This window comes from Nerophis ophidion, linkage group LG06 (genome assembly GCF_033978795.1).
Source record: "Nerophis ophidion isolate RoL-2023_Sa linkage group LG06, RoL_Noph_v1.0, whole genome shotgun sequence".
NCBI classification, from domain to species: Eukaryota; Metazoa; Chordata; class Actinopteri; order Syngnathiformes; family Syngnathidae; genus Nerophis; species Nerophis ophidion.
In genome coordinates this window covers 18367419-18392176 of record NC_084616.1, presented here as the reverse complement: position 1 = coordinate 18392176, position 24758 = coordinate 18367419, and the positions used below count along the sequence as shown (strand labels likewise).

Genomic DNA, 24758 nt, shown 5'->3' with positions numbered 1-24758 from the left:
TCAGATCTAAGTTACGAGTGTTGTGGGCATGCTGGGGATGGTAGATATGAACCAAGCTACAGAGCCTAAGATTCAGCCTGTAAATGACTTGATAGGTTAAACAAGCATTTTGATAAATATTGAACTCTGTCAGTCTTAAGAGATGATATTTATGAAATAGATGACGAGTGGGGGCATTAAACTTGGACCATGACAGGGCCCGTATAATTTTCTTTTGCATGGATTCTAATTTGTGAAGGTAGGTAGGAAATGTGTTACACCAGATGATATTACAGTAGTTAAGATGTGGTTCAAAGAGAGTTTTGTATAAGGTAAGTAGATCATAAAGAGGAAGATAATGACGAAGGTGAAAGAACGGGCCAACATATTTGGATAATTTGTTTAACAGATGGCTAATGTGACATTTAAAATTGAGGTATTTGTCAATGATGACCCTCAGGAATTACATACAGATAATGTGTCATGAGACATGCAGATATAAATTAAATACACAGAGGACTTTAGTAAAGGAAATTAAGTGAGCTCCCATAAACCTACAAACGAGGCATAATGATGCAATACGTACATACAGCTAGCGTAAAGAGCATGTTGGTATCGATGAACTTGCGGTCATGGATATGCGCTCCAGCAAGTTAATATAATCAACAAAGCTCACCTTTTGTGCATTCACGCACAGTATAAAACGTTTGGTGGACAAAATGAGACAAAGAAGGAGTGGCATAAAACAAGTCTTTCTGTGGCAGCATCGGAGAAAGTTGTACATGTAAACAAACTACGATGAGTTCAAGGATCGCTGAAATTAGTAGGACAAAACGGTGCTTGCCAAATACTCATCATATGTTTAATATAAACAGTGGGATTTCTTAGAATTGCCCTCCGACAGAAACTATAGTAAAACAAAAAAAAAAGGCTGCGATGAGGTGGCGACTTGTCCAGGGTGTACCCCGCCTTCCGCCTGATTGTAGTTGAGATAGGCGTCAGCGCCCCCCGCGACCCCAAAAGGGAATAAGCGGTAGAAAATGGATGGATGGAACAAAAAAAAGTTTTTTTTTCATCTTTTTCCATTTTCACACATCTGTGAAAAAGCTCCAGGGAGCCACTAGGGCGGTGCTAAAGAGGCGTGGGTTGCTGAACCCCACCCTAACCCTAAAATGCTAATACTCAGAGAAAACAAATGTGTGTCTACTCTGCAGCGATCCTAATCCGTTATCATGATCATGCAGATGCTGGACGTGAGGGTGGGGAACAAGGCCAGCCTGACCAACCCTTATCCTGCTGTGGAGCTGACAGCCGTGCGTGTTGTTTGTGCGCCGCCATCCCGGCTCACTCTGGTGCCAGTGTACGGCATGCCACAGCTGGACCTGCCATGCCCACTACTGCAGCAGAACAAACAAGTGGTACGCGTGTGGCCTTCTCCATAGCACTGTGTCAACATGGCTTCATCGTGCGCTGTGTTGTGTTCAAGGTACCCGTTTCAAATCACCGCAACGCCCTTTTGGAGCTGGCAGCTTTTGACCAACAAGGACGCAAGTTTGACAACTTTAGCTCGCTGAACATGGTGTGGGAGTCTACCAAAATTGCCCTGGCCAGTGTCGAGCCCACTTCCCCCATGACTCTCGAACTTTTTGAGGATGAAAACAAGCAAAAGAAATTGCACGGTAAACATTTTGTTCTTTTTGAGAGGAACTGCACTTTTTTGGGTGTTTTGCTAGTCATTAACAATCCTTATGTAAGACAAAAACAGCTAACATTGCAGGTAATAAATATGCAAAAACCTCCATTAAGTTTTTTTCTATACACGCTGTAAGTATATATGTAGTGTAGTAACATTCATATTTACATATTTTCATCATACTGTAAGTATATATGTAATATGGAGTAACATTCATAATAACATGTAATATTTAAATTTGTTTCATCATTTTAAGCATACAGTCAGTATATATGTATTGTAGTAACATTCATAATAACATTTAATATTTACATATTTTTATCATACTGTTAAGTATTTATGTAATGGAGTAAAATTCATAATAACATGTAATATTTACATATTTTTTTAATACTGTTAAATCATTATGTAATGGAGTAACATTCATAATAACGTAATATTTACAATTTTCATCATACTGTAAGTACATATGTAATGTAGTAACAATCATAAGATGTCATATTTGCATATGTTCATCATACTGTAAGTAGATATTTAATGTAATAACATTCATAACATGTCATATTTACATATTTTCATCATACTGTAAGTATATATGTCATGTAGTAACATTCATAATAACATGTCATATTTACATATTTTCATCACACTGTAAGTATATATGTAATGTAATAACATGTAATGTTTACATATTTTCATCATACTGTAAGTATATATGTGATGTAGTAACATTCATGTCATATTTACATATTTTCATCATACTGTAAGCATATATCTAATATCTAGTAACATTCATAATATGTAATATTTACATATTGTCATCATACTGTATGTATGTATGTATACATGTAATGCAGTAACATTTATAATATGTCATCTTTACATATTTTCATCATACTGTAAGTACAAATGTAATGTAATAACATTCATAATAACATGTCATATTTACATATTTTCATCATACTGTAAGTATATATGTAATGTAATAACATGTCATATTTACATATTTTCATCATACTGTAAGTATATATGTAATGTAATATGTCATATTTACATATTTTCATCATACTGTAAGCATATATCTAGTATCTAGTAACATTCATATGTAATATTTACATATTTTCATCATACTGTATGTATGTATACATGTAATGCAGTAACATTTATAATATGTCATATTTGCATATGTTCATCATACTGTAAGTGTATTTGTAATGTAATAACATTCATAACATGTCATATTTACATATTGTCATCATACTGTAAGTATATATGTAATGTAGTAACATTCAAACTAACATGTCATATTTACATATTTTCATCATACTGTATGTATGTATACATGTAATGCAGTAACATTTATAATATGTCATCTTTACATATTTTCATCATACTGTAAGTACATATGTAATGTAGTAACATTCATAATAAGATGTAATATTTGCATATGTTCATCATACTGTAAGTATATATATGTAATAAAATAACATCCATAATAACATGTCATATTTACATATTTTCATCACACTGTAAGTATATATGTAATGTAATAAAATTTATAATAACGTAATATTTACATATTTTCATCATACTGTAAGTGTATATGTAATTTAGTAACATTCATAATAACATGTCATATTTGTCATCTGTGGCAGGACGGCAGACGGCCGTTGTGCATCATCAGTCAGGGATTGCTGCCATCACGGTGACCGCGCTAGATTACCAGTTTTCACATATGAAAGCAGCAGCAGTTCACAGTCGAGTAAGTATCCCAATTCAAATGCTGCTGCTCTGACCAGGCCTGCTGCTGGAGGCTGTTTACCCCTTTTCAGGACCAGGAATACACTCTGCATTTTAAAAGCCCATACAATTATGTGGCTGATAAGGTTGATGTGCCCACGCTCTGTGTTTTTCCCCCTCATGTGGAACATTTGTATCCATCTGAGAGTTTCTTTTTACATCATCTTTATCGTTATGATGTCTGATATCGGTGCGATAATCATCCGTCCGATATCTGCAGTGTCTACAGTTTAATAGTTTTTTTTTTGTCCTGTCCAGCTACTCAGGCAAATCATATTGACGTACAAAACCCAAAACCAGTGAAGTTGGCAAGTTGTGTAAATGGTAAATAAAAGCAGAATACAATGATATGCAAATCCTTTTCAACTGATATTCAATTGAATAGACAGCAAAGACAGGATATTTATTGTTGAAACAGAAACTTTTTTTTTTTTTTGCAAATAGTGATTAACTTAGAATTGAATGGCAGCAACACATTGCAAAAAAGTTGGAACTTTTACCACTGTGTTACATGGCCTTTCCTTTTAAAGGCCTACTGAAATTAGATTTTCTTATTTAAACGGGGATAGCAGGTCCATTCTATGTGTCATACTTGATCATTTCGCAATATTGCCATATTTTGGCTGAAAGGATTTAGTAGAGAACATCAACGATAAAGTTCGCAACTTTTGGTCGCTAATAAAAAAGCCTTGCCTGTACCGGAAGTAGCAGACTATGTGCGCGCGACGTCACTGGTTGTAGGGCTCCTCACATCCTCACATTGTTTATAATCATAGCCACCAGCAGCAAGTGCAATTTGGACCGAGAAAGCGACGAGTTCCCCATTAATTTGAGCAAGGATGAAAGATTCGTGGATGAGAAAAATTAGAGTGAAGCACTTAAAAAAAAAAAAAAAGTCGACGGCAGTGTGAGCGATTTAGATGTTATTAGACACATTTACTAGGATAATTCTGGAAAATCCCGTATCTGGTTATTGTGTTAATAGTGTTTTAGTGAGATAATAAAGTCATACTTGAAAGTCGGAGGGCTGCGGTGAACGGCAGTGTCTCTCAGAGAAGCCATTGGAGGAGCCAAAATCACAGCTGCCTTTTTGACAGCTACAGGAGGAGGTCGCATAATCCACTTAAGTCTCCGGTAAGAGCCGACTTCATATCACAATTTTCCCATCCAAAAACTTGCTGGTTGACATAGAGAAACATGTTGGCTTGACCGCTCTGTGTTAAAGCTTCACAACAAACAAAGAAACAGCGGCTGTGTTTCGGTGCTAAAGGCAGCTGCAATCCACCGCTTTCCACCAACAGCATTCTTCTTTGACGTCTCCATTATTAATTGAAAAAATTGCAAAAGATTCAGCAACACATATGTCCAAATTACTGTGTAATTATGCGATGAAAAAAGACGACTTTTAGCCGTAAGTGGTGTTGGGCTAAATTGTCTCCTCCAACCAATAACGTCACAAACATGTGTCATCATTCCGCGACATTTTCAACAGGAAACTCTGCGGGAAATTTAAAATTGCAATTTAGTAAACTAAACCGTCCGTATTGGCATGTGTTGCAATGTTAATATTTCATCATTGATATAAAAACTATCAGACTGCGTGGTCGGTAGTCGGGGGTTTCAGTAGGCCTTTAACAACACTAAGTAAACGTTTGGGAAGTGAGGACACCAATTTTTGAAGCTTTTCAGGTGGAATTATTTCCCATGCTTGCTTGATGTACAGCTTAAGTTGTTCAACAGTCCGGGGTTTCCGTTGTGGTATTTTAGACTTCATATTGCACCACACATTTTCAATGGGAGACAGGTGCGGACTACAGGCAGGCCAGTGTAGTACCCGCACTCTTTTACTATGAAGCCACGCTGTTGTAACACGTAGCTTGGCATTGTCTTGCTGAAAGAGGCATTGACAATGACAACATTGCTGGGATGGCAACATATGTTGCTCCAAAACCTACAAGTTGTGATCGAAATTATTCAACCCCCACATAATTTTGGTGTTTTAGCAAGTTGGACATTTATTCCGTATTTTGTTTATAGTCATATCAAATAAAGATGTGTCAAATAGTCAAATGCAACTTAAATTGTAACACTGTATTTTACAAAATACCAACAAAGGAAATTTTTCTTAATATCTCATTGACAAAATGATTCAACCCCCTAGTTACATGCATCTTTAGTACTTAGTAGAACACCCTTTGGCAGTAATGACATCCTTCAGCCCTTTTCTTGTTTCCCCCCGGCTCAAAGCCTGTACGTTGGAGTTCAACCCGGTGGACGAAAGGGTAGCCTCCCTCCGCCTTCGGGTGGGGGGACGGGTCCTGACTGTTGTTTGTGCTTATGCACCAAACAGCAGTTCAGAGTACCCACCCTTTTTGGGAACACTCGAGGGAGTACTGGAAAGTGCTCCCCCGGGTGATTCCCTTGTCCTACTGGGAGACTTCAACGCTCACGTTGGCAACGACAGTGAAACCTGGAGAGGCGTGATTGGGAAGAATGGCCGCCCGGATCTGAACCCGAGTGGTGTTTTGTTATTGGACTTTTGTGCTCGTCACAGTTTGTCCATAACAAACACCATGTTCAAACATAAGGGTGTCCATATGTGCACTTGGCACCAGGACACCCTAGGCCGCAGTTCCATGATCGACTTTGTAGTTGTGTCATCGGATTTGCGGCCTCATGTTTTGGACACTCGGGTGAAGAGAGGGGCGGAGCTTTCTACCGATCACCACCTGGTTGTGAGTTGGCTGCGATGGTGGGGGAGGATGCCGGACCGACCTGGGAGGCCCAAACGCATTGTGAGGGTCTGCTGGGAACGTCTGGCAGAGTCTCCTGTCAGACAAAGTTTCAATTCCCACCTCCGGAAGAACTTTGAACATGTCACGAGGGAGGTGCTGGACATTGAGTCCGAGTGGACCATGTTCCGCACCTCTATTGTCGAGGCGGCAGATTGGAGCTGTGGCCGCAAGGTAGTTGGTGCCTGTCGGGGCGGCAATCCTAAAACCCCTTGGTGGACACCAGCGGTGAGGGATGCCGTCAAGCTGAAGAAGGAGTCCTATCGGGTCCTTTTGGCTCATAGGACTCCGGAGGCAGTGGACAGGTACCGACAGGCCAAGCGGTGTGCAGATTCAGCGGTCGCGGAGGCAAAAACTCGGACATGGGAAGAGTTCGGGGAAGCCATGGAAAACGACTTCCGGACGGCTTCGAAGCGATTCTGGACCACCGTCCGCCGCCTCAGGAAGGGGAAGCAGTGCACTATCAACACCGTGTATGGTGCGGATGGTGTTCTGCTGACCTCGACTGCGGATGTTGTGGATAGGTGGAAGGAATACTTCGAAGACCTCCTCAATCCCACCAACACGTCTTCCTATGAGGAAGCAGTGCCTGGGGAATCTGTGGTGGACTCTCCTATTTCTGGGGCTGAGGTCGCTGAGGTAGTTAAAAAGCTCCTCGGTGGCAAGGCCCCAGGGGTGGACGAGATCCGCCCGGAGTTCCTTAAGGCTCTGGATGCTGTGGGGCTGTCTTGGTTGACAAGACTTTGCAGCATCGCGTGGACATCAGGGGCGGTACCTCTGGATTGGCAGACCGGGGTGGTGGTTCCTCTCTTTAAGAAGGGGGACCGGAGGGTGTGTTCCAACTATCGTGGGATCACACTCCTCAGCCTTCCCGGTAAGGTTTATTCAGGTGTACTGGAGAGGAGGCTACGTCGGATAGTCGAACCTCGGATCCAGGAGGAACAGTGTGGTTTTCGTCCTGGTCGTGGAACTGTGGACCAGCTCTATACTCTCGGCAGGGTTCTTGAGGGTGCATGGGAGTTTGCCCAACCAGTCTACATGTGCTTTGTGGACTTGGAGAAGGCATTCGACCGTGTCCCTCGGGAAGTCCTGTGGGGAGTGCTCAGAGAGTATGGGGTATCGGACTGTCTTATTGTGGCGGTCCGTTCCCTGTACGATCAGTGCCAGAGCTTGGTCCGCATTGCTGGCAGCAAGTCGAACACATTTCCAGTGAGGGTTGGACTCCGCCAAGGCTGTCCTTTGTCACCGATTCTGTTCATAACTTTTATGGACAGAATTTCTAGGCGCAGTCAAGGCTTAGAGGGGTTCCGGTTTGGTAACCGCAGGATTAGGTCTCTGCTTTTTGCAGATGATGTGGTCCTGATGGCTTCATCTGACCGGGATCTTCAGCTCTCGCTGGATCGGTTCGCAGCCGAGTGTGAAGCGACCGGAATGAGAATCAGCACCTCCAAGTCCGAGTCCATGGTTCTCGCCCGGAAAAGGGTGGAGTGCCATATCCGGGTTGGGGAGGAGACCCTGCCCCAAGTGGAGGAGTTCAAGTACCTAGGAGTCTTGTTCACGAGTGAGGGAAGAGTGGATCGTGAGATCGACAGGCGGATCGGTGCGGCGTCTTCAGTAATGCGGACGTTGTACCGATCTGTTGTGGTGAAGAAGGAGCTGAGCCGGAAGGCAAAGCTCTCAATTTACCGGTCGATCTACGTTCCCATCCTCACCTATGGTCATGAGCTTTGGGTCATGACCGAAAGGACAAGATCACGGGTACAAGCGGCCGAAATGAGTTTCCTCCGCCGTGTGGCGGGGCTCTCCCTTAGAGATAGGGTGAGAAGCTCTGCCATCCGGGAGGGACTCAAAGTAAAGCCGCTGCTCCTTCACATCGAGAGGAGCCAGATGAGGTGGTTCGGGCATCTGGTCAGGATGCCACCCGAACGCCTCCCTAGGGAGGTGTTTAGGGCACGTCCAACCGGTAGGAGGCCACGGGGAAGACCCAGGACACGTTGGGAAGACTATGTCTCCCGGCTGGCCTGGGAACGCCTCGGGATCCCCCGGGAAGAGCTAGACGAAGTGGCTGGGGAGAGGGAAGTCTGGGTTTCCCTGCTTAGGCTGTTGCCCCCGCGACCCGACCTCGGATAAGCGGAAGATGATGGATGGATGGATGGATGGATGGACATCCTTCAAAGGTGATACATAACCGGACACAAGCTTCTTGCAACCATCTACAGGTATTTTAGCCCATTCCTCTTGGGCAAAGGCCTCCAGTTCATTCATATTCTTGGGCTTGCATGCTGCAACTGCCTTCTTCAAGTCCCACCACAGGTTTTCTAGAGGATTTAGGTCTGGCGACTGTGAAGGCCACTCCAGAGTCTTCCAGCCCTTCTTCTGCAACCACTCTGATGTTGATTTGGAGGTATGCTTGGGATCGTTGTCCTGTTGGAAGGTCCAACGTCTCCCAAGCCTCAGCTTCGTCACTGACTTTATGACATTTGCAGCTAATATATCCTGCTAGGAAATAGAATTCATAATGCCTTGAACGCGCTGGAGATTCCCGGTACTTGAGGCAGAGAAACAGCCCCAGAGCATGATTGACCCCCCACCATGCTTAACAGTAGGAAAGGTGTTCTTCTTTTTGTAAGCTTCAGTTTTTCCCCTCCAGACATAACGTTGATTCATAGGCCCAAAGTGTTACAGTTTTGTCTCATCCCTGCATAGAACAGTTTCCCAAAACCTTTGGGGTTTGTCCAGATGATTTTTGGCATACTGGAGTTTATTTTTCTTGTGCCTGGTAGTCAGAAGTGGGGTGCGCCTGGGAGTTCTGGCATGGAGAGCCTTCATCTTGTAGTGCGCGCCTTATTGTCTGGGACGAAACCTGCAATGTCCTGTTGTAGTTCCTCAGCTGTTACCCGGGGGTTTTTCACCACTGTACGCACACAGCATCCTCTTTCTACCACGCCCAGGTAGTGTTTCCACTATGCCTTTAGCTTTAAACTTGCAAATTATGCTCCCAACTGTGTCTCTTGGAATGTGTAATGTATTTGCTATGTTCTTATATCCATATCCTTTCTTATGAAGAGAAATTACCTCCTCTCTTGACTTCTTTGACCACTCCCTGGACTTCACCATGTTGCAAATACACCATTGACCATCTACAAGAAGCTGAGCGTCACAGTCTTTTTCAATCAGTTTAATTGTTGCCCGTTATGGTTCTAATCACATCTACAGGTGTTTTCAACACCTGATTAAAAAGACCTTATTCAAATTCTGTTTTTAAAAATTATGATCTTCAAGGGGTTGAATAATTTTGTCAATGAGATATTAAGAAAAATGTCCTTTTTTCGTATTTTGTGAAATAAATTGTTTAATTTTAAGTTGCATTTGTCTATTTGACCCATCTTTATTAGATATGACTATAAACTAAATACAGAAAAAATGTCCAACTTGCTAAAACACCAAAATTGTGTGGGGGTTGAATAATTTTGATCACGACTGTATGTGCCTTCACGGATTTAAAAAAAAAAAAAAGGTAAAGGGTTGTACTTTTATAGCCCTTTTCTACCCCTTTTTAAGGAGCCCAAAGCGCTTTGACGGTATTTCCACATTCACCCATTCACACACACATTCACACACAACGGACGTGGCTAGGATGGTAGAAGGTGGGGATTGAACCAGTAACCCTCAGATTGCTGGCACAGCCACTCTCCCAACTTAGCCACGCCATTCCCAGATGTGTAAGTTACCCATGCCTTGGGCACTAATACACCCCCATACCATCATTTGTTGCACAGGTGGCATCATATGACAGTGCTGGAAATCACTGAGCTCCTGAGAGCGGCCCATTCTTTCACAAATGTTTATAGAAACAGTCTCCATGCCTAAGTGCTTGATTTTACACCTGTGGCCAAGCGATTAGGACACATGATTCTCATCATTTGGATGGGTGGCCAAAACACTTTTGGCAATATAGTCTATATGTATGTATTTATATTTTAGCTTTCAAAGAGTCCAAACCATCACCTCTACTCCAACTGGTTTTACACAAATGTATGATCTTTTCTGTCATAATGGTGGCATACTAACTGTCTCTTCCAATATCGATGTATCATTTATATGTTGATTGCTTTTCCAATCTTCTTCCGGACAGCGAGAGCCTTTGACGCCCGTGTCAGCTACATTGGAGCTCATGTTGGTTGAAGATGTGACAGTTTTCCCCGACACCTTGGTCATGTACAACCACCCAGATGTGCGGGTAAGTAAACTTTGATGTGTACTTTTGATTTCATTGCTCCTTCTGTTGTGGGTAATGATCATTTTAGAAAACAACTTGACTGGAACTTTGTCACATCCCAAAGCCTCTTTGAAGGCTCTAAATTGTCAGAATGTGAACATCAGTGTGAAATGTTCATGTTCGAAATAAACTCAGAAAGAAAGAACATCGCGTGGACATCGAGGGTGATACCTCTGGATTGGCAGACCGGGGTGGTAGTCCCTCTCTTTAAGAAGGGGGACCGGAGGGTGTGTTCCAACTATTGTGGGATCACACTCCTCAGCCTTCCCAGTAAGGTTTATTCAGGTGTACTGGAGAGGAGGCTACGCCGGATAGTCGAACCTCGGATTCAGGAGGAACAGTGTGGTTTTCGTCCTGGTCGTGGACCTGTGGACCAGCTTTATACTCTCGGCAGTGTTCTTGAGGGTGCATGGGAGTTTGCCCAACCAGTCTACATGTGCTTTGTGGACTTGGAGAAGGCATTCGACCGTCTCCCTCGGGAAGTCCTGTGGGGAGTGCTCAGAGAGTATGGGGTATCGGACTGTCTTATTGTGGCGGTCCGCTCCCTGTATGATCCGTGTCAGAGCTTGGTCCACATTGCTGGCAGTAAGTCGGACACATTTCCAGTGAGGGTTGGACTCTGCCAAGGCTGTCCTTTGTCACGATTCTGTTCATAACTTTTATGGACAGAATTTCTAGGCGCAGTCAAGGCGTTGAGGGGTTCCGGTTTGGTGGTCGCGGGATTAGGTCTCTGCTTATTGCAGATGATGTGGTCCTGATGGCTTCATCTGGCCGGGATCTTCAGCTCTCACTGGATCGGTTCGCAGCCGAGTGTGAAGCGACCGGAATGAGAATCAGCATCTCCAAGTCTGAGTCCATGGTTCTCGCCCGGAAAAGGGTGGAGTGCCATCTCCGGGCTGGGGAGGAGACCCTGCCCCAAGTGGAGGAGTTCAAGTACCTAGGAGTCTTGTTCACGAGTGGGGGAAGAGTGGATCGTGAGATCGACAGGCGGATCGGTGCGGCGTCTTCAGTAATGCGGACGTTGTATCGATCCGTTGTGGTGAAGAAGGAGCTGAGCCGGAAGGCAAAGCTCTCAATTTACCGGTCGATCTACGTTCCCATCCCCACCTATGGTCATGAGCTTTGGGTCATGACCGAAAGGATAAGATCACGGGTACAAGCGGCCGAAATGAGTTTCCTCCGCCGGGTGGCGGGGCTCTCCCTTAGAGATAGGGTGAGAAGCTCTGCCATCCGGGAGGAGCTCAACGTAAAGCCGCTGCTCCTCCACATCGAGAGGAGCCAGATGAGGTGGTTCGGGCATCTGGTCAGGATGCCACCCGAACGCCTCCCTAGGGATGTGTTTAGGGCACGTCCAGCTGGTAGGAGGCCACGGGGAAGACCCAGGACACGTTGGAAAGACTATGTCTCCCGGCTGGCCTGGGAACGCCTCGGGATCCCCCGGGAAGAGCTAGACGAAGTGGCTGGAGATAGGGAAGTCTGGGCTTCCCTGCTTAGGCTGCTGCCCCCGCGACCCGACCTCGGATAAGCGGAAGATGATGGATGGATGGATGGAAAACTCCGTTTAAAAAAAAAATGTTTTAACTTCGTCATCAGATACAATATATACACATATTTTACTAGTATTTAGTAGGACTGTCCAAATAATTGATTTTCGAATGATTTTTATTTTTATTTGTAACTATTCTTAATTGATTCATAAAAATCAAAAATCGTTTATTGAAAAAACTTTTTTTTTTTTTCAACTACAACAGAACTATATCATCAGATACAATATGTACAAATATGATACCAATATTTAGTAGGGCAGTCCAAGAAATAGATTTTCAAATAAATTAAATGTTTAACTTGTAACTATTCTTAATCGATTCATAAAAATGAAAACTTTTTTTTTCTCTACTTTTTTTCTTTTTTTTTAGCTACGTCATCAGATACAATATATACACATATTGCACCAATATTGAGTAGGTCTGTCCAAAAAAGAAATTTTCGAATAGATTGCAATTTTTATTTACCTATTCTTAGTCGATTTATAAAAATTAAAACTTGATTTAAAAAAAAACATCTTTTTTTTTTTCAACTACAACAGAACTACATCATTAGATACAATGTATACACATATTGTACCAATATTTAGTAGGACTGTCCAAATAATTGATTTTCGAATAATTTTAATTTTTATTTATAACTATTCTTAATTAATTCAAAAAATCAAAAATCGATTTTTAAAAAAACGTTTTTTTTTTCCAACTGCAACAGAACTACATCATCAGATACAATATATACAAATATGATACCAATATTTAGTAGGACTGTCCAAGAAATAGATTTTCGAATAAATTAAATGTTTTATTTGTAACAATTCTTTATGGATTCATATAAATCAAAAATCTATTTTTACACTTATTTTTTAATCTGTCCTGTCCATCCACTTAGACAAATCATATTGTTGATGTAGATGATCTATATCTGCTGTACACATTTACTTTAGAAAAGAGAAGTGTGGGATACTTCTCTTGTTGCCTTATTTGTATCTGACTTTAATAAATGTTTGGGTAGAATTTCGTTAAACAAAACCAGTTTTCTTTGAAGTAATATAGAAATTGATCAGAGCTGTTCATCTATTTTATGGAGGAATGTGATTAATCATAGAACTGGCACTCATTGTTATTAAAAAAGTATTGAGGTTGAATCGAGAGTCAATTCTGAATTGAATCATTACCACCAAGAAGCGAATCAAGTGGTGCCCAAAGATTCACAGCCCTAATTTGCTCCAAATTAGGGCTTGGCGATATGGCCTTTTTTTAATATCTCAATATTTTTAGGCCATGTTACGATACACAATATATATCTGGATATTTTGCCTTATCCTTGAATTAACACTTGATGCATATAATCATGATGATTCTATGTGTCTACATTAAAACATTCTTGTTCATACTGCATTAATATATACTCATTTTAAACTTTCATGCAGAGAGGGAAATCACAACTAGGTCAATTTTGGACACCCCTGTCTTAGAAACATGTCATAAACGCGGTTGAGGTTTTTTTTTATAAATTAAACACAACATCAAACATTATGTTACTACTGGTCCCACCTTTCCTGCAAGATAATGTTAAAAAACAGATGTCTTCTGACATAATATTCATGTTTAAATAACTTATACTGCACATGGGTTAACCGATCAACATGGGATAACCTCCAGCTCAGCCTTGACCCTTAAAGGTGTTTAAAAAAAAAGGAAGGAAAGACTTAGTTGGAGCGTGTTTGACCCTCCGACTCATCCCAGCGGGGCCCCTCGGTCTAACAGCCGCTAGTAAAGGCGACATGTTCAGCAGGTCTCAGGGTTAAAAGACAGCTAATAAAAAAGTTCCCTTGACGTGCCTCGCAGCGCATACTCGGATATGCAGATGAACTTGAGTTGTTTGTTCATTTAGGTCCCATTAGCATCCTCTCCAGCTCCCTGGGGTTCACCATTAAAATGACAAATGACATCTAAATACATTACCAAAACAGTATGAATAAACATGAAAAAGATCAAACCTGCATCATTTATGTACGGTATCATAATAGTACAGTCACAACATGAGATGATATATTATTACTCAAAATGCCTTAAACCATCTAAATAAATCCATTAAAAGATAGCAACTCTCATTAAACCTCTCTTGTGGTGTTTTTTTAAACCATTTTTAAAGTAAAACAACTTGATAAATAGCAGCCAATAGGAGGTGTTGTTGTTTTTTTTTTTCATTAATTAAGGCTATAAAAACTACAGTTTTGAGGGAAAATAATTTTTGGGACACTGCATTTTATTGTAGTTGCTCATGTCAAATGTTACTTTCTTTGTAAACCAAAGTAAACTTGATGAAGCAATTCCTTGCGTGCAAATGCTCCAATGCTGAAGTTGAACTGAAATGCTGAAAGAATGTAGTATGAATGTAAGATTAGTTTGAATGTTGAAGCATTTGATTTTCCAGGAAAACCGGAATTTGGTTTGGAACTTGGGAAAGTGTTAGTTTGAATGTCAAGAATGATTGGAATGTGTTGATGTTGGAATGGTTTAAATAGGTAAAAAAATGTGGGAAATGTGCAACTTGGGAAAATGTCCTATTCATTTCAATGGGAACTTCCTGGAAATTTGAGAATGAATGTTTTTTAAAAAAAGAGAGAGATTTAATAGCATGAATGAGCTGAATTGGTTGGTGTTGGAATTGTTTAAATCGGTCAAGAAATGTTGAAGTAGTAACAGTTTTTTAATAGAGAAATTGTATTATTGAATTCCTGGAATTTTGGGAAAACTGGGATTTTTTCCAGTTCCTAAACCAACTTTTTTTTTGTTTTATCCTGACTATGAAAAATGTTTTGACAATGGAACGGTTGAAATAGAATGAAAAAAGGAAAAGGAGTAGTCAAACTAAAAAGGTTGAAAATAGGGTTAGAAAAAAACAGGAAATCCCGGAAATTTGTAGAATTTGGAAAAAATGATAGTTTGAATGTCTAGAATGAGTTGAATGTGTTGATGATAGAATGGTTTGAATACGTTGAAAAATGTGGGAAGTGTGTAAAATGAATAATTCATTTTGGAAAATGTCCCTCAAAACTGAATTCTTAGAAATCCTGGAATTTTTTTTAAATATTAAAAGAAAGCACACAATTTTGAACATGCTGATTATGTTTGAGTTGGAAGGGTTTGAATGGGATAAATCATGTGGGAGTTGTGGTACTTTGAAAAATGTCCCCTACATTTCAATGGGAAATTCATGGGAATTTGGGAATTTCAGGAAAAAAAAAACAAATGTTCTGAATGGTTGGTGTTGGAATTTTTCAGATCGGTTGAGAAATGGGCAAGTAGTAACATTTTTAATTGAGAAATGGTATTACGGAATTCCTGGAATACCGGGAACAGTGTTTCCCCCAGAAAATGTGTTAGTTAAGGTGGTGTCTCTCCGGCGGACGGACCGGGAAAGGACGTGGGTGGGTGTAAGGATCTGTGTAACTCGACCCGTCGCCGTCACGTCTCCACCTGGTCGCTGCCACCAGATAGACTGGGGGGCAATAGACTACAGACTGTGGTGAAGTAGGCCGGTTTCATCGCGTGAAGAAACCTAAACATTTTGGTTGTGTTTTCCGCTCCATTTGCTGAATGGCGATATACGATATAAATCTCGATATTTTTTCCATAAAGTAAAAACAAAACAGTCTTAGTTACCTGAGATCCTAATTATGTCATTATTATGCCACATGCTGAAATGTGTTCAACTCATCATGCTTTACAGCATTTGGGAAGCCTGTAGTGGATTTTTATTATGTATATGTTATATTTTTATCAACATGTTATAGCAGGGACCCTGCCATTCAAAACTAAGCTGCTACATTACTAATGATTAATGTAACTATAGCTGAAAAAATGTACAATAACAATAGGAGAGACTATTCATCTCTGAACACCATGGAGTTCATGTAGGCTTTATGATGCACTTACATTATTATATCAACTATCAAGAGACAGCCTCAGGTAACTCTTCATTTAACATAATGTCATTTTTTGCTTCTTCAACACAGCACAATCAACACAGAAAAAGGTAAAGTGAACTAACAGACAGACAGAGCTTTGCTGTCCGTAACACACGCACACACACACACACACACACCGCAAAATGAGCTAACGTTACGCTAAAGGCTAATTCGCCTTCACCTCAAGGACAGCGAGCGAGCTGAGCTGCTATTTGTTTCTAGAACGTCTACAGGCTCATAGTGATGTTACTAGTAGATGACTGGAGGTCTTTATTATAATTTGGGGAGAGTCCGCTGCAATATGCTCACCTGCTAAACACCTATCTGCTCATCACGACGCTGGAGCACTGACTCCATGCGCTCTGAATACGCACTGCTGATTGGCTGTTACCGCTCGTAACCAATCAGATGGTTCTGTGGGTGGGACAATGCTGGGTGCTGCAGAGAGTACTGACAGAGACAGAACTAAGCGGAGCAGCTTTTTAAGACTTAAGCTTAGGCGGCAGCTCTTTGTTGTTAAGGCCACCGCCTTAGCAAAACCCTGGGGAATTTTTCCAGTTAAAAAAAACCCTAGTTTTTTTTTTGTCCTGATTAAGAGGAATGTTTTGACGCTGGAACGGTTGAAGTGGGTTGAAAAATGTGGGAGGAATAGTTGACAGGAAAAGGGTGAAAAAACGGGATTTCTGAGGATTCCTGGATTTTTTTATTAACTGGAAAAAAAATAATAGTTTGAATGTGCAGGGTTAGTGGAATGGTTTGAATCAGTTGAAAAATGTGGAAATGTGAAAAATGGATAATTAATTTTGAATGGGGAAAATGTCCCTCAAAAACTGAGAAATCTACAAAATCAGATAATTTGTCTTTACAATTGTTGAATTTCCAGGAAAAACGGAATTTGGTTTAGAACTTGGGAAAGTGTAGGATGGATCAGTGGAATGTGTTGATGTTGGAATGGTTTGAATAGGTAGAAAACTGTGCGAATTGTGGAAGTTTAAAAAATGTGCAATTCATTTTGAACAAGGAAAATGTCCCTTGAAAACTGGGAATTCTTGCAAAGCCGTAAATTTACACAATTTTGAACGGGCTGAATATTTTGGCGTTGGAACGGTTTGAATCGGATAAAACATAAAGGAGTTGTGGTACTTTGAAAAATGTCCCATACATTTCAAAGGGAATTTCATAGGAAAAGAGGGAATATTTTGAAAATGGAAAAAAATGTGATTGTTCTGAATGTGTTTTAATAATTGGTGTTGGAATTTTTCTAATCCGTTGAGAAATGTCGAAATAGTAACATTTCAATTGAGAATTGGTATTACGGAATTCACGGAGTACCGGGAATTTTTCCAGTCCAAAAAAACTTTGTTTTTTTGTCCTGATTAAGAGGAATGCTTTGACGGTGGAACGGTTGAAGTGGAAGGAGTAGTCGACAGAAAAAAGGGTTTGAAAAACGGGAATTCCTGGAATTTTTTTTAACTTGAAAAAAATATAGTTTGAATATGCAGCTTGAGTGGAATATTTTGAAGGTGGAACGGTTTGAATTGGTTAAAAAATTAGGCAATTGTGGAAATGTGAAAAATTGATAATTTATTTTGAATTGGAAAAATGTCCCTAAAAACTGAGTATTCTAGGAAATCAAGGAATTCCATCCATCCATTTTCTACTGCTTATTCCCTTTTGGGGTCGCTGGCGCCTATCTCAGCTACAATCGGGCGGAAGGCGGCGTACACCCTGGACAAGTCGCCACCTCATCGCAGGGCCAACACAGATAGACAGACAACATTCACACTCACATTCACACACTAGGGCCAATTTAGTGTTGCCAATCAACCTAATCAGGGAATTGTTTATTACAATTGTTGAAAAGGAGCACACAATTCCTGAAAAGGCTGAATATTTTGAAGTTGGAACGGTTTGAATCGGATAAAACTTGTGGGAGTTGCGGTACTTTGAAAAATGTTTCACACATTTCAATGGGAATTTTTGGAAAAGAGGGATTTTTTTTGAAAAATGCAAAAAAAATTGAATTTTCTGAATGAGTTGTTGGTGTTGGAATTTTTCAAATCGGTCGAGAAATTCTGAAGTTGTTAAATTTTTAATTGAGAATGATTTGATGGTGGAACGGTTGAAGTAAATTGAAAAATGTGGAAGGAGTAGTCGACAGAAAATAGGGTGAAAGAAGGGTTAGAAAAAAACGGGAATTCTTGGAATTCCAGGAATTTTTTCTTAACTTAAAAAAAATTATAGTTTGAATATGCAGGATGAGTGGAATATGTTTAAGGTGGAATAGTTTGAAAGTTGAAGCATTTGAATTTCCAGGAAAACCATAATTTGGTTTGGAACTTGAGATAGTGTTAGTTTGAATGTCCAGGATGAGTTGAAGTTGGAATGGTTTAAATCGGCCTAAAAATGTGGACATTTTTGAAGTGTGAAAAATGGATAATTAATTTTGAATGGAGAAAATGTCCCTAAAACTGAGAATTCTAGGAAATCAGGTTTTGGCTTTTTACAATTGTTGAAAAGAAAAAACATTCCTGAAAAGGCTGAATATTTTGAAGTTGGAACGGTTTGACTTGGATAAAACGTGGGAGTTGCGGTACTTTGAAAAAATTCCCATATATTTCAATGAGAATTTGGGGAAAGGAGGAATTTTTTGAAAAATGCCAAAAAATTCAAATTTTCTGAATGAGTTTAAATTGTTGGTGTTGGAATTTTTCAAATCGGTCGAGAAATGTTGAAGACGGAAAATTTTTAATTGAGAAATAGTATTAGGGAATTCCTGGAATAATGGGAATTTTTCCAGTTACAAAAAAAAAGTTTTTTTGTCCTGATTAAGAGGAATGATTTGACAGTGGAACGGTTGAAGTGGAAGGAGTAGTCGACAGAAAAAAGGGTTTGAAGAACGGGAATTCCTTGAATTTTTTTTATCTTGAAAAAAAATATGGTTTGAATGTGCAGGAAGAGTGGAATATTTTGAAGGTGGAGCGGTTTGAATTGGTTGAAAAATGTGGCAATTCTGGAAATGTGAAAAATTGATCAACTATTTTGAATTGGAAAAATGTCCCTAAAAACTGAGTATTCTAGGAAATCAGGGAATTCCATCCATCCATTTTCTACCGCTTATTCCCTTTTGAGGTCACGGGGGGCGCTAGGCACCTATCTGAGCTACAATCGGGCGGAAGGCGGTGCACACCCTGGACAAGTCGCTATCTCATCGCAGGGCCAACACAGATAGACCACACTCCCATTCACACACTATGGCCAATTTAGTGTTGCCAATCAACCTAATCAGGGAATTGTTTATTTCAATTGTTGAAAAGGAGCACACAATTCCCGAAAAGGTTGAATATTTTGAAGTTGGAACGGTTTGAATCGGATAAAATTTGTGGGAGCTGCGGTACTTTGAAAAATGTTCCACACATTTCAATGGGAATTTTTGGAAAAATGGGATTTTTTTGAAAAATGCCAAAAAATTTGAATTTTCTGAATGAGTTGTTGGTGTTGGAATTTTTCAAATCGGTCGAGAAATGCTGAAGTTGTTAAATTTTTAATTGAGAATGATTTGATGGTGGAACGGTTGAAGTAAGTTGAAAAATGTGGAAGGAGTAGTCGACAGAAAATAGGGTGAAAGAAGGGTTAGAAAAAAACGGGAATTCTTGGAATTCCAGGAATTTTTTCTTAACTTAAAAAAAATGATAATTTGAATGTGCAGGATGAGTGGAATATGTTTAAGGTGGAATAGTTTGAAGGTTAAAGCATTTGAATTTCCAGGAAAACCGTAATTTGGTTTGGAACTTGAGAAAGTGTTAGTTTGAATGTCCAGGATGAGTTTAAGTAGGAACGGTTTGAATCGGCCTAAAAATGTGGACATTTTTGAAGTGTGAAAAATGGATAATTCATTTTGAAAGGAGAAAATGTCCCTAAAACTGAGAATTCTAGAAAATCAGGTATTTTATTTTTTTATTTTTTTTTACAATTGTTGAAAAGAAAAAACATTCCTGAAAAGGCTGAATATTTTCAAGTTGGAACGGTTTGACTTGGATAAAACGTGGGAGTTGTGGTACTTTGAAAATTTCCAATATATTTTAATGGGAATTTTGGGAAAGAGGGAATTTTTTGAAAAATGCCAAAAAATTACAATTTTCTGGATGAGTTTAAATTGTTGGTGTTGGAATTTTTCAAATCGGTCGAGAAATGTTGAAGTCGTAAAATTTTTAATTGAGAAATAGTATTACGGAATTCCTGGAATAATGGGAATTTTTCCAGTTAAAAAAAAAAACAAAATGTTTTTTTGTCCTGATTAAGAGGAATGATTTGACGGTGGAACGGTTGAAGTAAGTTGAAAAATGTGGAAGGAGTAGTCGACAGAAAATAGGATGAAAGAAGGGTTAGAAAAAAACGGGAATTCCAGTAATTTTTTCTTAACTTGAAAAAAAAAGATAATTTGAATGTGCAGGAGGATTGGAATGTGTTGACAGTGGAATGGTTTGAATTGGTTGAAAAATGTGGAAATGGTGGAAGTTCAAAAATGGCCAGTTAATTTTGAATGAAAAAATGTCCCGGAAAACCTGGAATTCTGGGAAATCTGGGATTTTTTGGATTTTGTCTAGGGAAAGCCCGCGTTTCTCGAATAGACTGAACAGTTTGAAGTTGGTACGGTTTGAATCGGATGAAAAATGTGGAAGGTAGAGCGTGCCAACATCTGGAGAAGAATGATAAGTCGAAGAATAATAAATAGATACATTTTGGTGTGGAAAACCATATGTGTGAATAGTTGGGACCATTCACATAATAAATACATGAATTTTGGAGGATTCACACAATTAAACAAGTGTTTAGAGTCATTACAATGTTGAGCCTTTAATTTGATTTTGTTTCTTGCAGGCCAACTTGGCCTTGCGAGAGGGTTCAGGCCACTTTTTCCTGAATAGCAGCATTAAAGGGATTGCAGATGTGGCATTCCATGAGGCCCAGAGAACAGCTCAGGTAATGTCTGGAATGAAATATTGTATATTTGACTGTTCTCAGTCATCCACATTGCTTCCAACGATAACATCTCTGCTGGATTCCTTTGTGTCCTCAGGTTGCTCCCCTTCACCCAGGAGAGGTGCAAGTGATGGTTCATGACCTGTGTCTGGCATCCCCGTCAGCAGTCGCAGCCAGCGTCCATGTTTCCGACATTCTGGAGGTGAACCTGAGAGTGGTGGACAAGGTCAGTTTCCAGTCCGGTAATCCCTGGTCTCACTTCCCACTGTGTTATCCGTAACACTCATTCCATACGTGCCTCGCTGACACTCCAGCACCAAGTGTGTTTAGTTTAATTTAGTCTTTATTTGAAGGGACAATGCACAGAAACATTATGCTCATTGACAGATATGTTCTGTACCAGATTATAGCTAAATAGCTCATTTCAAAAAATTAAAGGGATACAAAAATCATGCACTAAAATGATAATATAAAATCATACCGTATCACGTAATCAAATTTTAAAAAAGTCATTAAATGCCCTTTCATGGACACATACTTAATATACAATACAACCACATCTAAATTACATCATCACACAAAGACATGCTCTTGTTCACATCTGTCATCATTTGTAAAAACAACCATGATTTTAACAGACACACCTCACAATTTACAACAAAAATGCGTTCATGCATAAATATAATACACATTAAGTTGATCTGCCAAACATAATGCCCACCTTAGTGACCGTGTGAGCAGTTTTGATTGCTCCAAAGCCACTTTTTAACTTCAGTTGTAAATGAAGAGTAATCTGTTAGACTTTTCAAGTTTGTTGTGAGGTTTGCTCTGGGCTGGGGCTTAACATCCTTGGCTTGGCCCAAAATGGTGACTGTCCTGCAGGCATGTGATTTTTTTTTTTTTTGCTCTATAGTGGGAAGTCTGTCTTTTTTGTCTCTGTAAAAATATACCATACTTTCCGGACCATATGGTGCACCGGATTATAAGGCGCACTGCCGATGAGCGGGTCTATTCAGGTCTATTTTCATACATAAGGCTAGGGCTGGGCGATATGGCCTTTTTTTAATATTTCGATATTTTTAGGCCATGTCACGATACACGATGTATATCTGGATATTTTGGCTAAGTCTTGAATACTTGATGCATATAATCACAGCAGTATGGTGATTCTATGTGTCTACATTAAAACATTCTTGTTCATACTGCATTAATATATGCTCATTTTAAACTTTCATGCAGAGAGGGAAATCAGAACTAAGTCAATTGACCAAAAGTGTATTTATTAAACAGTCATTAAGCAGTGGTACAAACATTCATGTCATTTCAAAACAGAAAGTGCAAGATTGTCAGAGACATTTTTAAACAAGGTACAGAACACCACTACAGTAGTTTAAAACAAAGTGCACTTTTGTGCATGATGTCACACAAGATATTTCAATGACTGCCAATAAAAAATGAGCTGCAAAATAGGAAATCAAATCGCTATGTGGATGGTTACTGCGGACGTTATCTCCTTATGTTCATTATTTTTTCATACGGTGTTGATGTGGAAATGATTGCCTCGGCATTTTGTTGGCGTGGCACCGAATGGAGATGTTGATATGCAGAGTAAGTACTCTTCATTCTCTAGCAGTTGATTTTTCAAATAATGCTACATATTAACAGTAATGCTACTTTTTGTAGCAACGCTTTTGCCCCACACTTGACAAATTACGGTTGTCTGTTCGACATATTCCCACTTGAAGCCAAACCACCGCCAGACAACGGACCCCCTGCTATTTTTCTTGGGAATTAATTCTTCCTTCATTTGTTACCTTGTCCCAGTGTGGCGAGTCAGAGTACTGCTGAGGCATTGAACTGGAAGTTGACAATATATCGCCCCCTACCTTGAGGTAGAAGTACATGCTGCCTCATGGCTTGCCTTTTCCCGTGGCAACAAGCATGTGCCCCCTCGCACTTACACGCTCAATACACACTGTGTGTAGCCATGGAGGCAACGCCTGTGTTTGCCTCACTTCTCGTATGCTGCGTTGTTTTGATCAGGAAACATGGAATTTCCACGATTTCGACCATGAAAATTATCAAAATATACAGGAACCACACCAAAATCCCATAGAAAGCATAAACCAAAAGAGAACTATTATAACTTATTTTATCACTTTGTTTTGGAACATTTCATGGTTAAGCCACCTGGTGGCAGGTGAGCCACTACCACACTTGCCTCCCCTGACAGCACGTCACTGATATATATATATATATATATATATATATATATATATATATATATATATATATATATATATATATATATATAAATATAAATACATAAAATAATAACTTCAAGCGGCAACCTGGCGACCGAAATCGCGGAAGCACAACCAGAATTATTCCGTACATTAGACACACCGGATTATAAGGCGCACCCTCGATTTTTAAGAACATTAAACGATTGTAAGTTCACCTTGTAGTCCGAAAAATATGGTAAACAGATATTTTTGTTTTTTCTTCTTTTTTTCTCACCTACGATGTGTGTTGAAATCTTGATCCGTCTCTTTGCCATACTTGCCAACAACTACAGTTTTCCCGTAATGAGTAAGGTTTTTGATCATCCAGTGGTAAAAACTATGGTTTTCCATTAAAAATTATTAACTTAAAAATCGAAGCTACATAGTGAACCAATTCCAAAGGCAGGGGACACAATATATGGAAAACATCAATGATGATTGGTTGCTTTACGTATAAGAACATCCATGATTGGTTGGTCGGTTTACTATGATGAGTCATGATTGGTTAAGATTAGGGCAGAACATTACGGACAGGCCAATCAGAGGCAAGGGGCGGTATAGCGGCTGTGCCAGTAACTTGAGGGTTCCGGGTTCGATCCCCGCTTCCGCCATCCTAGTCACTGCCGTTGTCTCCTTGGACAATACACTTTACCCACCTTCTCCCAGTGTCACCCACACTGGTTTAAATGTAGCTTGGATATAGAGTTTCACTATGTAAAGCGCTTTGAGTCACTAGAGATAAGCGCTATATAAATATAATACACTTCACTTCACATGCAAGATAGAGCAAGTCATTGAACCAGTAAGGGAAATCACAACAGACATCCCAAATGACAACGAGAGAGTCGGAGAAGAGAAGAGTGGATATTCAAGCAGGGAATTATTTTTATATATTAGATATAAAATATATATTATATATTTAAAAAAAACTAGTGGACGATGGCAAAGGGATTCTCTTCCTTAGATGTTTTTTTTTAGCCATGTAGACCACGTCCATGAAACCCACTATGGATCTTCTTGGCCACATTTGGACAAATGTATGCGTCTGGTTAAAACAACACATTTGTTTCAGTTGTTTAACTTGTAAGCCCACATCAAAACTGCTCTCGACATGGAAAACGTGGAATACACATTTAAGAACACACGTGATAACTTTTGCAACAGTGCAGACCAGAGCTCGGCAAATTAAGGTCCGGGGGTCCGCATGCGGCCTGTTAAGCTTTTCAATCTGGCCCCCTCAGACATTCACCAAAACATTTTTCCGATCTTTAAGATGGAAACCGTAGCTGCCGTTATGATGTGCAGTGATGGTCTCATTCAGTAAAAATGTTTTAAAAACCATTCCGTTTTTTAAGGCGGTCTTTCATTAAGTTTTTGGCATTTAATTAGACCAGTGGTTCTTAAAACCTGGGTTCGATTGAACCCTAGG

General features: G+C 39.9%; 1 protein-coding gene across 2 annotated transcripts in view; it reads left to right on the top strand.

Annotated features, from left to right (window-relative positions):
* Positions 1-24758, top strand: part of nup210 (nucleoporin 210) — a 131988-nt gene that overhangs the window by 55901 nt on the left and 51329 nt on the right. For both annotated transcript variants that reach the window (XM_061902923.1, XM_061902922.1), the window contains exons 16-21: positions 1224-1397; positions 1466-1658; positions 3328-3434; positions 10400-10504; positions 20943-21044; positions 21142-21270. In XM_061902923.1, coding sequence (XP_061758907.1) covers positions 1224-1397; positions 1466-1658; positions 3328-3434; positions 10400-10504; positions 20943-21044; positions 21142-21270 — 810 coding nt within the window. The remainder of the gene's footprint in view (positions 1-1223; positions 1398-1465; positions 1659-3327; positions 3435-10399; positions 10505-20942; positions 21045-21141; positions 21271-24758) is intronic.